Raw genomic sequence first — 17,406 nt, forward strand, 5'->3', positions numbered from 1 at the left:
CACTGTAAACAATTAGCTAGTTTGGAATTATTTGGGATTCATTATTTAAGACACACCGAACCCTTTCTACATTCTTCATACTAAGTAATTCCCCAAGTGAATATAGTACCCTCAGACAGTTTTCTCCTTGCAAGTTTGATTTATTACTTACACCATTAACCCACTTCCCTCTTTCAAGTTATCATATGAAGGGTCCTTCCATAAGCCCAAGACTTACTTTTCTCTCCATACAGAATTTTATGCATCGACCAGCCTTGTTTTCAACAGCACAAAGCACATTCGAGAACAAATTCCACCCAATTCTCCCCCAGCTAACAGTTCAAATGGAAAGTAGTGCAGTTTGCAAAACCAGTGCTGCCTGAGTCTTTCTTGAAAGCACTTGGTCTGCTTCTTTTTCCTTTCCTTTTAGAAACTCTGCTTCTGGGTTCTGCAGAGGCAACAAGACGACCACTGTGGGGAAAGTATAAGATTGATCGAAGTTTGGTCTGATCCAACAGTGCTCTAATGTTCTCAGGTTATCTTTGTACTCTTTCGGTATTTTGCAAGGCACCTTGAGGGCTCTTTGAAGCCACCTGCCGGGATAGAAGTCTACTATATTTTAAAAAAATAATTAAGTCATTCCTAGTGCTCTGGGCTTGCCTCCTCCCAAATTCTGAATCATGCCAAAATGCAAATAGGGTTTCTCAGAAAGCAGATCATATTTACATTTATACATTTGAGCTGTAAATGTGGTGTGCTTACAATTTTAATTCGTGTGTGTGTGTGTGTGTGTGTGTGCCAATGTAGTGTACATCAACTCTGAGAATCTGCAGGAACATTGAACGAGGTTGTCTGAAGACAATGACTGCATGATAGTCTCTTCAGGCAATATTCCTCTTTGAACAAGCTAGAATTTCCATATCAGCTTGAGCTGAGCACAGAATAAAAAGACTTTGGAACTTCACAGATGGAAGAAACACCCCCCAGGTCTTCATAATGGGCAAATAACTCCCTGGGGTCTCGAGCTAAAGGCACTGATTTGTACTTATGGGGAAGAAATCTATAAAGACCTTAGAAAAGATATATATATATAAAACACCAAAGCAGAGATGCTGGCATTTTTGATGGCACAGAATTGAGGTAACAAGGCCTGCATATCACCATTTTACCACATTTGAAATATTCAAATTTTTGCTAGCTACAGAATTCTGAGGAAGTTTTGCACCTGTAAATTATTGTGATACACTATTTTCAACAAAGTGAGAGAGTACGTGCATCTGCGCTTTGCTTGGATCTGATAAGCTCCCCTAGATTCCTTATTGAATGTAGAAGATATTTCACATACAACCAAGAGACATTGAGGCCAGGGGTTATGCAGTAGTATCTCTATACAAACCTTCAGAAAGATTTTCACACTGAACAGAAAGAAAAAGGTTAAATCCAGGCTGTATTTTCAATGGTTTTAAAAATGTTTGCTCCTCTCATAAAACTTAGCATGTATATATCAGCAGCAACAATGAGGTATTCTTCTTGAGTCAGCTTTAAAATAATGTTGACATTGCAGTCGATACGTTATGGATTGCCATATTTATGTCAGAATGTATTGGCACAAGAATACATCAATAATATAAAATATTTAAGGATAAGTCTTAAGTTTAAATTAAACCTTACGATTCCACGTTCCTTTCTTCATCTTTTTCGCTCTGCTGATCTTAAATGACAGGTTCCGCAGGTAATGATTTTAACATCTTTCTCTTTTTTGTCAGCAACTAAAACTACTATTTTTAAATAAGTCTCTGCAGAGGAAAACTGGAAGTCAGATCTTGGCTAGCTGATTCTATACATCTGTAATAAATGCCTATATCTGCACCTGAATTTGCAGCTAAAGAGTTGTATCCAATGGTGTACACACACACACACACACACACACACACACGGTTACTGGTTCTCTGCATTAGACAAGCAAGAATGTCAATACCATACTTTTTTTACTTTAAAATAAGGTTAAAAATCTGGGGCATCTTATACATGGATAGTGCATATGCCCATTTTCTAAATTTGGGGTCCCAAAAGTAAGGGGCGTCTTATACATGGGGGTGTCTTATACACGGAAAAATACGGTACCCTTCAGAATCAAAACAAAGTTCCATTAGGCACAAATTAGAAAGGCATTAAGCAGATCATTCCTAGTTGGTCCCAAGGATCTTAATACAACACTAGTGCATCTGAATTACCAGGCATGTTGATAGATTCAACCTTCATAAAGCCCTCTCATCCCTTTAGGTCATCAGTCCAGCAGGCTAATCCCTGTAACTACCTACTCACATGAATGGCCTACTTATGTCAACTAAACATCTTAGGTTAATAAATATATGTAGCAGTATAGCTCCTCTTCTGCAAATAGGAAAATCACAACTTGGAACTAATGATCTTTTGAGAGTTTCATCTTTCTACTTTACTCTGACCACATGCATGAGCAGCCATGGATTATCCAGTGACAGCAATGTCTACATAGGCTATAAAATGATAGCCATGTTGTCTCTTGTGATAGTAAATTCTAAGTTATTCATGCATTGTGCAAAAATCATTTCCTTTGTCTGCCCTTAACTACTTCCAATCAATTGCACTGGGCAACCCAAAGTATGAGAATGGAAGGGGGGGGATTTCTTATCTACTCCATTTGTAATTGCATAATCTTCTGTCACATACTCCTTGACCTTAGTCAACTTTTCTCTGAACTAAAAGCTTCAGCTTTTTTTTGTTACTTCTTATAGGTAAGGTATGTCATATTTCAAAAGGTAAAAATCCAGGCACAAAAGTTGTTGAGGTTTTTTGCCCAATATGAAAACTGTAGGGTTGCCATATGTCCAGACACAGTTTAGCTCCATGGAAAAAACTTCTGGATTGTGGTGACAAAGTAAAAAATGAAAAGAGTCAGAAGATGGCGGCTCGGCAGGGAGTTGCATAAAGGGGCTCTGCATTGTTCCTCCAAGAAAGGTTTTATCAGCTGTTTTTAAAGTCTTTTAAAAAACCTTACCCATCTGTAACTTTCTGGGACTCGGAACCTTGTCTGAACTGTTTATCTCCTCTAGAAAGCAATCCACACATGGCTGCAGAGATGTGATAGCTTGACTTATTTAATAATAGTTTGGTTCAGACATAGCAGACTATGAGCCAATGGCTCATCAACCTGATAGCAAGCCACAGGTCTGCATGCTCCCTGCTGCCCTCCTGTGCCCACTTTGGTGCTTCTTGTTAGTTTCTGTTTGCCACTGTGCAGCTGCTTAGAGTCACAGGACTCTGTTTACATTCCAGAGACAGTCCAGGCTGTTGGAAGTCTCACGGGAGACGGGAGATGGGATGTGATGTTACTGGTTTCCTGTTCCTTTGTTCCTTTGTTGAGTTGCTCTCTGCTCTCACAGGATTTTTGTCTGTGTAGTAAGAAATAAAGCATAGCGATGTAGCCATAAATCTCATCACTTCTGCTGCTTTGATTCTCTGCTGAACGGGAATGCGCCTGAGGCCTCATCAAAGGCTCAGGTCATTAATTATTCTTCGGGAGGGCGATTCCGGAGGAAGATGAGCTTTATCAGCTTGGCTGAGTGGAGATCCCAACACTTCTGTCCCCGCTTGTTTCCTTTAACGTCTGAATGAGGAAATTGCAGTTTCCTCATTCCTCATTGGATCGATCATATTCCGGCTTGTAAACAGTGATTAAGCTAGTTTCTCAGTTAAAAAGGCACAGGGAGCTGAGCACATGAACAAAGGCCCCTGAGTGAATTGTTTGTCCTCGGGCTCATAAACCATGGTTTATCGTGACTTAATTGAGACAGTAATTGTTGTTTTATTTTTAACTCCCCTCCTAATAATTCCTAGCATTGTACTTGCCCTTTTCAACAAACCAATGCCTCTCCGCAAGCTGCCCATTAGGACCCCAAGATCGGTTTCTTGGATAGTTGCAGCTAATTGGCATCAGCATATATACCTTAAGTTGGCAATGTATTCTAAAAGTAGTAGCCATGAAAACGTATCTAGGAAATGGGTCAAAACCACCACTTCTGCAAGCCACACAACTGCTACTGTCTACCTAAGAGACCACTTCCTACTTCTGCTAAAGTGGACTTTGGTCTTCATAATTTTTGGCCATGATAGATTTGTTAAGTTTTAAGTTGGTTTTCCTACAACAGACTATACAAACTCTGTCCCAGCTAAACTGCCATTACCGAGGCCTTTCCCATAATACAGTCTTTCATGATATTACATCCAATCCACTTGTTTATTGGTTGCATCCATCAGCTGTATTATTTGGGCAATCAGTAAGGCCTTTGAGGAATGGAACATCATCGAGTCACATGTCTGGGCAGTATCAGTACCTAAGACAATTAAATCCTGATCTAATTGACTGCAGCTCTGGGACAATCTGACAATAATGAGTCAATCAGCAGCCTCATTGATTTCACTGGCATTACTCATGCCGGTAACATTACATGCCCAGAATACCTTTGCAGAATTGGGTCAATATAGTAAGGGTCCCTTGCTTGTCAGGAAGGCTTCAGTTTGAATTGCCCAGGCAGGGCAAATGCAAAGTAGTAGCTAACTGGCTTCCCCGTTGCTGACATTAACAGCTGCATAATAGCTCCATGAGCAAGCTTTGTAAACATGTAAACAGCACAATTAATTGCAGTGATTATGCTCTTAGAAAAATAGAGCATTTCAGTAATTTGGAGCACATTATAGCTTCGTGTTTACAGAACTCCAGGCACATCGGAAAATTAAATATATTTAATTTAGGCTTCAATTGTCTCCTCTTCAAGAAAACGTAAGGCAACAAAATCTTGCACACACAGTCAATTCCATAATCTGGCAAGTCAAACTGAGGCCAGGACTGCATGCATGTAATCTTCCTGAAGGGGGAAGATATTTTAGGCCACAGCCCCTCAAAGAGGACTGTGGTTTCTTTACATGCAGTGAGTGTGATCAGTCCCAGTGTCACAATTTGTATCCCAGTAGGATATCATATGCTGGATGAGCAATGAGAGTGGCTCTGTGTTCTCCATTGGAAGGTTGTCCAGTCCAACTCTTGTTTAAAGATAAACAAGCACAATAAGGGAGATCACAGGGGCAGCCAGCTGCTGGACAGCAGACTGAGCAGGCACACAGGTTGCCTGGCCACAGTCTTACCCATCAATATATATATATTGCATTTTTATTTCAAGTGCAGTAATTATTTCTAAATGCTGGATCAACAATACATCTTAAGGAGCACACACAACTCTTATGGGAATCCGTCATCCATGGTATGCCCCACAGAGGACCTTAAGGTCCTTTAATAACAACACCCTAGAGGTCCCGGGCCCTAAGGAAGTCAGATTAGCCTCAACCAGAGCCAGGGCCTTTTCAACACTGGCTCCAGCCTGGTGGAACGCTCTGTCTCATGAGACCAGGGCCCTGCAGGGTCTGTAAGACAGAGTTGTTCCGCCTGGCCTTTGGCTTGGAATCAGCTTGATCCCCTTCCCCTCTTTTCTTTTTTCTTTCTCCTGTGATGGAACTCCTATTTGGGGACTTCCCTGGCTCTTTTCTGGCCCACGTAGAACCAGTCTGGATAGTTTGGCCTTGGTGAAGTTTTGACGTTTTCATCCCCTAAAAAGTTTTTGAGTTTCTACTGAAATGAGGCTGCATTTTAATGTTGTATTTTAATCTTACATTTAAAGAATATCCAACACACAATTGAAGTTCATAGTTTGCTATGACTGTTGGGAATTGTAGATCTGTGAGGGGGGAAATGAGTCTCCAGGACTCTTTAGGGGGAAGTCATGTGCTTTTCATGAACACTGGATGTGCTTAAAATATATGGTGTGCTCCTACCCTTCACGTCCACTCTGTCAGTCACTAGTTTTATTTCTCTCCTACATCCACCTTTTCCAGCCATCCCATCCAGCTTTCAGGGTCGTCCCCTTTTGACCATCGGTCAGCATCTGTAGGCACTGAGCACGCTCACTCCTCGCTAGGGTATTGGGCAGGGTACTTCATTAGTTTTTCTTTTTCAAATGGCTGCATCCAACACTACCATTTAACTCCAGCAACAAGCTGTGCAGTGGATTCCCCCATTCTCTAGCCCTAGAACCCCCTCAAAATCTGCTGTGGGGGGCTGCAGGTATTGGAAAGGCAAGAGCAGAAATCATTCTATTTGTGACTTAAAGGCTAATTCTGTTATTTGTCAGCCAACCAAGGGGTGTTGGGTGGAGGTGAAGCTAGTGACCAAGCAGAGACCAAGTATGGTCTTCATTGAGGTAGCTCTGCGGGAGTCTTTCCCTCCATATGATTGGCTGAACGAACAAGGTCTGAAGCAGGAAATGCAAAAGCTCTCTGTTCCTTTGTCTTCAAACTGCACACTGGTTTTTCTTCCATTTGCTCAGTAAAGTGTTATCAGGGCTTTTCTCTCTGGCTCTGCTAACAGAAGCACCCTCAGGAGTAGATGTGGGGAACACAGGGAAGGTAAAGGGAAGTCCTTTTGTGGCATTGGCTATAAATGTTAGATGTTTTATTATGTTTTTCTATTCTGCTGGAAGCTGCCCAGGATGGCTGGGGAAACCTAGCCAGATGGGCGGTGTACAAATAATAAAATTATTGTTATTATAACCCCCAAACTTCTGCATTTCTTCAGATTTCCCCAAGTATGCTGCTACCTCTGTTTTGTCCAAAGCTGTTGCCACTCTTGACTGCCTACACAAAAACAATAGGAAAACTGAGTCAGAACTTAAAATTAGAAGGATTTGGGTTGATCAGAAATGGCTGGGCCAGCTTGAGACTTTACTCCGATGGCAATTTATCCCATGCTTAGTGACAAGATTTAAGTAGTAGTGTCATTAAATGAAGGGGACTTATTCATAGGCAGGTTTTGCTTTACTGAATAAAAGGCTCCCACACGTTGACTTTTTAAAAACTGGTCGTACTCTCTCAGGGGAAAGATGTTGCCAAATTTGGCTTGAGCTAACTCTTGATAATGTGGAAATTAAGTGATACTGTGGAGTGAGTCCAAGAGATGTGCTCTACTTCAGTGATTACATCTACAGGAGTTGTCATTATTTATATAGAGTGTCACTTTTTTGTATGAAAAAGCGAGGGGGGGGGGGCGCTTCATTGATTTATATTAATAGGATACTGGTGACATCTAGTGGCTAGCTTAATAACATATCTCCAGTGTGAGTAACTCTGGGATTTCACTTCTGAAATGTAAAATAACATCGCAGTTCTCCACAGGCTTGTTAACGGTTCCGATCTAGCAAAACTCTTAGGACAAGCCATGGGACCAAGTGCACGTCAACAAATGTTTCCACCAGAACTGAGTCTCTAGGCTATACTCCAAAATACACTGAAATGGGAAATCGGTAATGGGGATCAGTGGCTAAGCTATGCTCTAAGAAGCCCTCCAGTCAAGTAGAACTTCATTATTCTGGAGGCATGCAAGCATTTCAGTGCTAAACCAGCAGGATGAGCCCATGAGAAAGACCCATGCAGTCAGCCACGTTCAAGCAGTCGTGCTACTCATACGCACTGCAGCCTCAAGCAATAACACCATGTGGGAATGTGGTTCTTGCAGCTGTGGGTATGAACAAGGGGTTTGGGTTGGGGTAAAAATAAAACCAGATGCTACTTGAAGACTTGCTAAAACTGCTAGTGTATAGAATCTGCAAATAAATACAGCATGCTCCCTGTTATACACCCCACAGCCCTGGGAGTCCTCATAAGGGAGCTGTGCCTGGAGGAAGAACTGTGAGGGGAGAGACTTCATCAGGCAAGGCCTTCTTCCACCTGCCTTGCCCCACCCTCCAGTCTCTGCTTCTCAGTACGTATTGTATTATTTTATGCACTGTGACCCACCGTTGTTTTATTGATTATAGTTTAGAAATTATTTATTGTAATTGTTAAGAGTGGATTTCTGTTTAATTTTTATATGCTGGTATTTAATATTATTCTATCCTAATGGATTGTTGAATATTACTTTATTTGATATAAGTTGCTTGTTTTAAAGTTGTGTCTTATTATCACCTTTTTGTATTGGATTAGATTGTTACAAGGTGTATATTGTTTCTTCAGCTTGTAAACCGCCTTGGGTATTGTAAAATAGAAAGACGGTATACAAATTAAAAGGGAAAGGAAAGGAAAGGAAAACACTACGCAGGTTCTAACAACCAATTTGGTTTTGTTGACAAAAATGCTGGCAAGGGAATCCAGAAAGTATTTCATGATGATTCAGACTCTCAGAAGTGACCACTGGAAAACATTGATCCACAGGTTGACACTCGCTTTCAATCTCTGGGATTATTGAAACAACTTTGAGGGGACTCTCATGAGGGTGTCGGAAGCGGAGTATGCAGTATCGATTTCCATTACAGTCTTTATTGTGCAACCATCTATTTGGTAAGTAGGGTATTAAACAGCAGATAACAACGCTGGTGTTTTCTGAAAAGCCAGTGCTAAAGCATTCTTTATGGTCCTACATCTGGTATTCAGGTACCATATTATTTATACGGCTCCCCAACACTTTTGCTGGATGGTGGACTCTTTATTTTAACTGCAATCGGCACAAACTCAGAAGAGGAAATACTTGCAGTTGTAATGGTGGAAAATGTTTCAGCTGATGGATTTTGCTCCTGCCATGAAAGGTATAGTAACCTACTAGGAAGAAGAGGAGGAGTTAAAGGTAAAGGTAAAGGTACCCCTGCCCATACGGGCCAGTCTTGACAGACTCTAGGGTTGTGCGCCCGTCTCACTCAAGAGGCCGGGGGCCAGCGCTGTCCGCAGACACTTCCGGGTCACGTGGCCAGCGTGACATCGCTGCTCTGGCGAGCCAGTGCAGCACACGGAAACGCCGTTTACCTTCCCGCTAGTAAGCGGTCCCTATTTATCTACTTGCACCCGGGAGTGCTTTCGAACTGCTAGGTTGGCAGGCGCTAGGACCGAACGACGGGAGCGCACCCCACCACGGGGATTCGAACCGCCGACCTTTCGATCGGCAAGCCCTAGGCGCTGAGGCTTTTACCCACAGCGCCACCCGCGTCCCTAGAGGAGGAGTTAATCCTGGTTAAATGTTGGTGTTATAGTTAATATTCCAGCTCCAGTCTATGATGGCTTAATTGATTTCCCCCACAATTCATTCCATGCTATGAGTTGAAGTATTTCCGGGGTGGGGGTGGGGGAGAGAGATTTTAAAAACTTATTTGAAGTGGGATGCAGATTTAACATCTTTTCTTTCTTGGATGAATAGAAATCTTACTCCCTGCGGTCTCACACAAGGGACCCGCTGGTTAAATATCAAAAACTTGTTTCATGAACTTCCCTAATTAGATGTGAATACTGCAAAGATGAGTTGTGGAAAGGAAGCTGGAAAGCAAAAATATGCAAAGTGTTCCCTAGGTTGTACATGAAGCCTAATAAATATCTCAAGTCTCCTTAGGCTGCAACAAGCACCTACCTCTGTGCCACAAAAAAGTCCTCCCCAATGCAGCACCGCTATGTAAACCTATTTATAGACCAAGAAGCACCTCCACCTGGGGTTAGCAAACCAACTCTTTGTTCTTTACAACCCAAGCAGCAGCTTGAGTTACACCACATATTCACCCTCCTGCTTCAAAATAAGCAAAAAAAAACAAAAAAAAAACATCTTGATCATCAAGAAAGGCTTTGTGCAAATAGTGATCATTATCCTGGCCTCCCATATGAACGACTGTGGTGTGCTGGAAGATATGTATCTGACTAAAAACCAAATACTGCCCCTCAGTGTCTTCCATTTTTATACCAATTTATTTGCTGGTGTATATTTTTGCAAACCACTTTCGGAAGCTGCTTTTTTTCTTTTTTAAGCACTCTATATAATTTTTGTTAAGTAAACAAAACAAAGATTTGAGGAGTGGCATAGCGTGGGTTGCCAGTGCCCAAGGCCATGCATTGGTGGTGAGTGGGAGGGAGGGAAATAGAGGAGAATACACATGTGTATATTCAACAGCCTAACAGTGTCCACAACACCCAAGAGATTGCAGTTGCAGAGATAAAAAAAAAAAGAGTCATTCCGTTGTCTGAAGAAGTAGCTTCCTGGTTCACATGGAGAAACCATTTTTTTAAAAAAATAAATAAATAAAGGATACAGGATATTCTCTCACAAAAATATATTAACTTTTGTCCCATACAGAAAAAGAGGTGTTCTCCTAGCTCTTCACTAGCTGGCTCCACGCCTCTGCATTCAGCAAAGCTCTGAATGGAAAATAGCTGTACTCTTGCAGCTCCTTCATGCAATCAGGCCTTTCCAAAAGCTGAAGTGAGTGCAGCTGGCTTCTTCTTCTTCTTCAGACTGTATGGTGCACTCTTGTCAGTCAGCATAAGCCCTCCTGAGCAAAATGGGCCAACTGTCTGATTCAGTACCTTCTTTGTTAATACAGGTCCAAGGCTTAAAAATGGTGCTGGTTTTTTTTTTACTGATTACCTAATCACTTTTTATTAATCAGCATAACCAGCTACAGTCTACAGTGGTACCTCGGGTTAAGTACTTAATTCTTTCGGGAGGTCTGTTCTTAACCTGAAACTGTTCTTAACCTGAAGCACCACTTTAGCTAATGGGGCCTCCTGCTGCTGCCGCGCCGCCGGAGCACGATTTCTGTTCTCATCCTGAAGCAAAGTTCTTAACCCAAGGTACTATTTCTGGGTTAGCGGAGTATGTAACCTGAGGTACCACTGTATGTTATCAGGTAAGCAATAAAAAACTCAGCAACCACAAATAAGTACTTCTGAATACAGGTGCTAGAAGACAAAAAAGCAGTGGGCTGCTGCCATCCCACCCTGTTTGTTAGCTTTCCAGAAGCATCTCGTTTTGGAAGTCAATGCTGGACGGATCTTTGGGTCCAATCCAATAGGGCTTCCTCCCTGCCCTAGACTGCAAAGCTGCTTTGCTGGGGAAACAAAGAGCACCATAGTTCAGCGGAACAGCCATTTCAGATAATTACCTTTCAATTCAAGCCAGCCATCAAACATAACTTGTTCATTGAGACATAATGGAACCATAAAATTCATACAGAGTAATTTGTTTTGAGTATAATGTTTCCCCATTTGCTTCTGGCAGCATTCAGTAGAAAAGCCTTAATAACCAGCTTCACAATGGCGCAAGTTTCTAAACAGCAGAAAATTTATCGGCACTTGAGAGGAGCTGGGTGACTGTTGTCCCAAAACCAAAAGCCATCAAGCCAGAACACACACACACACACACAAACACACACACACCCCTCCCCTGCAGCCATCACCTCCAGAATAATATACCGTAAGTGTGCCTGCGTTCATAAAGGGACCAGCGACCCACATATTTTCATGAAGCCAAGTTCTAGAACCCAAGGACACCCAGAGAAGTTGAATGGGCAAAAGGAATCCGCCTCACGCAGCATAAACTATGGAAATCATTATGCTTTGATGGGCTTTTTGTTTAAAATGTTGCACACTGCATTTTTAACAGCCTGGATGTGTTTTCATAACAAGCAACCAATTCTCTGTAGTGGTTTCCACCAAACTGGGTAGCTTTAAAAGGGGATTGCATAAGTTTCTGGAGGACGAGGCTGTCGCTGGCTACCATTCAGGACAACTATTCACGATACTGGCAGTATTCCTCTGAACGTTGTGGCCAATAACACCAAAATTTGACCTGGAAGGTATTGGACAGAACCATTGTACCCCCCCCCCACCAATGGTTGACCATGGATCAATCAGGCCCTTGGCCCCGAAAACATTTGCCACCCCTGCTTCAAAAAGTAATTCTGAAGTCAAAACCCAATGGAAGGTTTGAAACTGAAAATCAACAAGTAGGGAGGTTGTAAAGGATGGCATTTGACCCATTTGCTTATACAGTGGTGCCTCGCAAGACGAAAAGAATCCGTTCCGCGGGTCTTTTCGTCTTGCGGTTTTTTCGTCTTGCGAAGCAAGCCCATTGACGGAGTAGCGCTATTAGCGCTATTGGCGATTTAAGGGCTAAAAACGGCTTTTTAAGGGGTGGGGGATTAGCGGTTTTGCTGCTAAAATGCTTTTAGCAGCTTAGCGATTCAAAATAAGGGTTTTTTTTCGTCATTTTTTGTCGAAATTTCCCCATAGGAAAATTCGTCCTGCGAAGCACCTCTGCAAACGGAAAACCCTTTCATCTTGCGGGTTTTTCGTCTTGCGAGGCATTCGTCTTGCGGGGCACCACTGTATGCAATTTCATGAAAACCAGGTCATTTTACGTAGAATCAAGCTTAATCTGAAGAAGAAGAAGAAGAAGAAGAAGAAGAAGAAGGGGAGGAGGAGGAGGAGTTTGGATTTGATATCCTGCTTTATCACTACCTGAAGGAGTCTCAAAGCGGCTCACAATCTCCTTTCCCTTCCTCCCCCACAACAAACACTCTGTGAGGTGAATGAGGCTGAGAGACTTCAGAGAAGTGTGACTAGCCCAAGGTCACCCAGCAGCTGCATGTGGAGGAGCGGAGACGCGAACCCGGTTCCCCAGATTACAAGTCTATCGCTCTTAACCACTACACCACACTGGCTCTTTAGCCAATGGAAGTAGGTATTTACACCAGAGAAACTTCCTGCGTAGGACAGTATCCAACGAAGCAGTTGTGCCACTAGAATGACCTTTTTTCCCAGCACAACCCCTAAATCTGCTTCAGAAAATGGTGGGATCCCCTCTTGATGGGCGGGGGGGGGGGCGTCATGGGAAGAGGAAAGCAGGGAAGTTGCAGCGCACAGCTAAGAGTATTAATATATCTGAGCAAAAGGCAGAGTTACAATCTCTATCTGCATAAAAGAATAACTTTATCATATTATTTCCCACCAGCACAGTTTCTCCAGATATAAAATTAGCCCTAACTTGTTACTACTTCAAATAAAACATAAAGAGCTCAACATAATAAGCTGGCTTGCAACACTTGTCTTCCCATCCACCTGAGTATTTTGCTATAAAATAAGTGAAAACAAATATTAAAAGGCAGCATACTATTGTGCTTATTTGGCTTTATTAGCAAGAAGGGGGAATAATTACAATTACAAATAAGCCATCCATTTAGAATTTACATTTTCCTCTAAAATATTTTATTATTATTATTATTTCTCATGAAATAAGTAGTAAAAGAAATGCATCCAATTGACTTGGGAGTATATGACTTTTTTTTAGGTCATCAATGTTCAGGTATAGTGTGTTCTAAAAACAAGTCTTGTGCTTGAGCAAAGAGAACTGTGTTCCAGAGCCTTCAGCAGAGTTTCCAAGACTGTGTAGATACTGCTTGTTAGAGCTTAAAGGTAAAGGACCCCCGACAGTTAAGTCCAGTCGCGAACGACTCTGGGGTTGCGGTGCTCATCTCGCTTTACTGGCTGAGGGAGCTGACGTTTGTAGCAGTTTTTCTGGGTCATGTGGCCAGCATGACTAAGCCACTTCTGGTGAAACCAGAGCAGCACACAGAAACACTGGAGCGGTACCTATTTATCTACTTGCACTTTGACGTGCTTTCGAACTGCTAAGATTGGCAGGAGCTGGGACCAAGCAACGGGAGCTCACCCCTCGCGGGGATTCAAACCGCCGACCTTCTGATCAGCAAGCCCTAGGCTCAGTGGTTTAGAGCACAGCGCCACCCGCCAGTCCCTTTGTTATAGCTTAGGCAACATTAAACTGTCAGATAATGGAAAATGAACAGTACAATTGCATGCATGCCAACCTAAAGGAATTTCTACCAGATTCAATGGGATATGCTCCCAGTTAAGTATGTAAAGGATTGCAGCCGAAGAGATTCGGCTGTACACTGTACACATTTGTGTATAGTGGTACCTTGGTTCTCAAACTTAGTTCGTTCCAGGAGTCCATTCGACTCCCAAAACCATTTGAAAACCAAGGTGCAGCTTCCAATTGGCTGCAGGAGCTTCCTGTACACAACTGGAAGCTGCAAAAGCTGTGTAGGACGTTCAGCTTCCGAAAAACTTTTGCAAACCAAACCAGAACGCTCACTCACTTCCAGGTTTGTGGGGTTCGGGAGCAGATTTGTTCAGGAGCCAAGCCATTTGAGTACCAAGATACCACTGTACTATCTTGGGATCAACATTCAAGTTGAAAGGTGCACCAGCTTATATAACCACCGGTAACATCCAGTGTTAACCAACTGATGACTGCATTGCTAGTAATGCAATATTTAACTATTAACAGCTTCATATTAAAACATTTCTGCAGCGATAGAAGCCTGAAGAGGACCTTGAGACCCGTCTCCTCCTGGAATTTTAATCCATTTCATTTAGAATCATAGAATCATAGAGTTGGAAGAGACCACAAGGGCCATCGAGTCCAACCCCCTGCCAAGCCACAACAAATGGCTTTTCTTATTGCAGCAAACTGCAACAGCAAGTTCTACCATTTTATTGCTACCATTACCTTAATAAAGAAGAAGAAATACATTTTAAGCTATTTCCATAGGAAATGTCATGCTTCTGCTTTTCACCAACACAAAATATGAAAATTCCTACATTTTCAAGAAGTCACTTTTAAGGTAGTAGTGTGTTTAAAAGGTTTCCGATAAAAAGCTAAAAATTTCACAGAAATAAATAGTCTAGTGAATTAAGGCTCCACTGCTTCCTTCTTCAGAGCAAAAGAAATCTAGAATGTAGATAAAAGATATGAGAGTTCAGAGTGTGGTTATACTGAACAGGTATTTTGTTTTGGTTTTTTTGCCCCAAATTCATATTGTTTATGAAATTCTATTCGAAGCGCAGGAAAACAGTAAGCGGATATGAGTTCTAAGTAAAGCAGGTGACTGCAAACAGCTGTAAATCCATGGAAACTTTTTTTAAAATAAAATGGTTCCATCCCACCCACTGTGTCATAGAATTCAATGTAGCATCTTAAAAATCTTCCAAGAGGTCAGCTAAATGCTTGTTGGCACAAGATCTAATATTGACCGCTTTCCATTCTGTATACTGCCGCTCTCTTCCACAGAAGAGATGGGGGGGTCCTGCGTTGCACAAAATTTCACACTGCCATTTCCACATCTTGAACACAATTCTGCTATTTCAACACACTTCTGTGTGCCAGTGCAGCTAAGTGGCAAACATAGGTGTCTGGCAGCTGCAAAAGCAAGAAAGAGTAAGGCATCTCATCAGCAAGTATTTCCAGCTTATCGGCTATTTTTTAAGCAAGGAAGGGCAGGTTCACACATGCATATTCACCCCCTGGCAAGCGCAGCGCAAACCCACAATGGGCATATACAATGGGAAGGCATATTCGCCACAGCTGCATCTTTCAAACCCCTTTAAAGGCGACGCTTTTCAGTGGAGTCTATTCACAGCTCTTTACTTATCTCACATTTGGTTTTGTCCTTTGTTACTACAGTGAAGTTTGGCAAAAGGATTAAAGCAGACCTTGTCTCTGTCCTACATGTGACACTGTCACGGTTTGTGGCCATTTCTCATAAAAGGCTGTGAACCTGAGAGAATTATTTTAGGATGGGTGCTCATACAGCCGTACCTCAGAAGTCGAACAGAATCAGTTCCGGAAGTCCTTTCGATTTCTGAAATGTTCAGTTTCCAAAGTGTGGCTTCTGATTGGCTGCAGGAAGCTCCTGCAGCCAATCGGAAGCCCCGTCATTCAGCATCCGAAAGAACATTCAAAAACTGGAACACTCACTTCTAGTTTTCGATTGTTCAGGAGCTGAAACGTTCGACTCCCAAGGTGTTTGGGAGCCGAGGTACAACTGTACTTCATTATGCTGAGAATACAAAGTTGATCTACTTTGACAAGCCAAATCCAATGTATCACCAAAAGTTTTTACATGGCCCTAGCTACCAGAAATCCATTTAACTGAGATTTTCTGTATGCAAATAATATGCTTTGCCACCAGCAATACATTTTGTTGACTTGCTCTATTGGGCTAGTATTTAGTGCAAAAGGTGGTTTGGTAAGATATCCTTATCTAGAGCAATACATATTGCAATCTTTTAAAAAGAAATATTTTGGTTATCAGTACCTGAGCACCTAATCTGGAGAGATACCTATTCCTCAAACTAAAGTCATTCTTTGGTTGCAATTTGGCTAAGTCATCTTCATTCTGACGTCTGATTTTTTCCCGTCTTTTTGCTCTGTAAAAAAAAGGGAACTGCTATTAACACAAATGCGCCCAGAAGTTTCGTTGCACGTTACAACTAGATCAGGGTTACAGTTAAGTGCAGCTGCCAGATAAATGGAGGCAGAGTAAGTCATACAAATTTGACAGGCAGTAAAGACAGACACTATCTTCATTTATTTATTTATAAAGGTCGAAAAATTGAGTGCAAAGTGCAAGTTTTGACACAGTCGGTCAAGTTTTAAGCTTTGCCTTTAACAACAAAAATGCTTTAAAACAAATACAATTCCAGTACAAAAAGCAGAGACAAATGCCCCTAACCAAGGCAGCCTGCCTAGCAGCCTGATAGAAAATCCACCCAGATTACTTTCTCTCATTGTATTTTCTTTTGCAGAACTTATCCAAATCAGTCTACCAACATACCAAGATTTCATGATCCTTGCAAGTCATTACCATGTTTTTTTTTTAATTATGAAACCAGAATTTCAAATAAGAAACTGAAGATTAATACCACATTTAGTAAGGCAATCACCCCTTCAGAACACAAGTGACAGTAATGGAGTAACAAGGTGCCATTATCAGTAGGCAAACCATCGTCGTTCCACAATAGAAAAATTAAAAAGTGCAGCCCATAAACCAAAAGATCTGCTCCAAGAAGTTGACTTCAGTTCAACAGCAACCATCTCTTCAGCGATGTGTAGATACACCAAATACACATGTTTTTGCTCCAACTGCGGTCAAAGTGCTTTGACAAAGAAGCAAGTTTGACAATTCACACAAGTCCAGGTCTCGAAATAGTTCTATGCAAGTTAGTTAAGTTTTCCAACTACTTTGTCCAAACGCTAGGCATCAGAGTTTCTCCACACACATACAATAAAACACTCTTCGACTGGCCAAGCTGCTGATCAAGCGCTCCCCACTTCTGGTAGGTATTTCCTATTCAGATTTCTTTTCTGCAAGAAATAGTGTAGCAAAAGGTTATTGTAACAGTTTGCTTACAGGCTCTTTGTCGCTTGTCAGAAGTGTCATGGCGCTGTACTGAGCTTTTACATATCAACTGAGAATGGGCTAAGAATCCATCACAAAGGAGCTGATTCTTCCCAGACAAAGCTTCAGATATAAGTAAGCAACTGTTTTCATGTTGAGATGTCCGCTCTGGCTTAAGGGAACAATGCACTTGGAAACATTCCTGTACATGTTTCACTTAAATGAATGGGAAGCATGAAGGGAGAACTGTGTGCTCTCATACGCCAACCATTCATTTCAATGGGAGTTGGTGCAAGAGGTGCAGTTGGTGCATTAAACTTTATACATGCAA

At 41.9% G+C, this 17,406-nt stretch overlaps 1 protein-coding gene across 3 annotated transcripts in view; it reads right to left on the minus strand.

Moving 5' to 3' along the window:
* Window positions 1-8,359: 8,359 nt before the first annotated feature.
* MFSD1 (major facilitator superfamily domain containing 1) overlaps window positions 8,360-17,406 on the minus strand; it is a 30,800-nt gene continuing 21,753 nt past the window's right edge. The window contains exons 16-17 of one of the 3 annotated variants that reach the window (XM_083442248.1): window positions 15,993-16,104; window positions 8,360-8,658 (exon numbers count right to left, since the gene is read on the minus strand). In XM_083442248.1, the coding sequence (XP_083298374.1) occupies window positions 8,656-8,658; window positions 15,993-16,104 (115 nt within the window). In that variant the 3' untranslated portion in view covers window positions 8,360-8,655. Of the gene's footprint in view, window positions 8,659-14,337; window positions 15,095-15,992; window positions 16,105-16,246; window positions 17,042-17,406 lie in introns of those variants that run through there. The other 2 variants (XM_083442247.1, XM_083442249.1) reach the window with 2 other exon arrangements.

The sequence above is a fragment of the Podarcis tiliguerta genome, assembly GCF_965153285.1.
Source record: "Podarcis tiliguerta genome assembly, chromosome: 5".
NCBI lineage: Eukaryota > Metazoa > Chordata > Lepidosauria > Squamata > Lacertidae > Podarcis > Podarcis tiliguerta.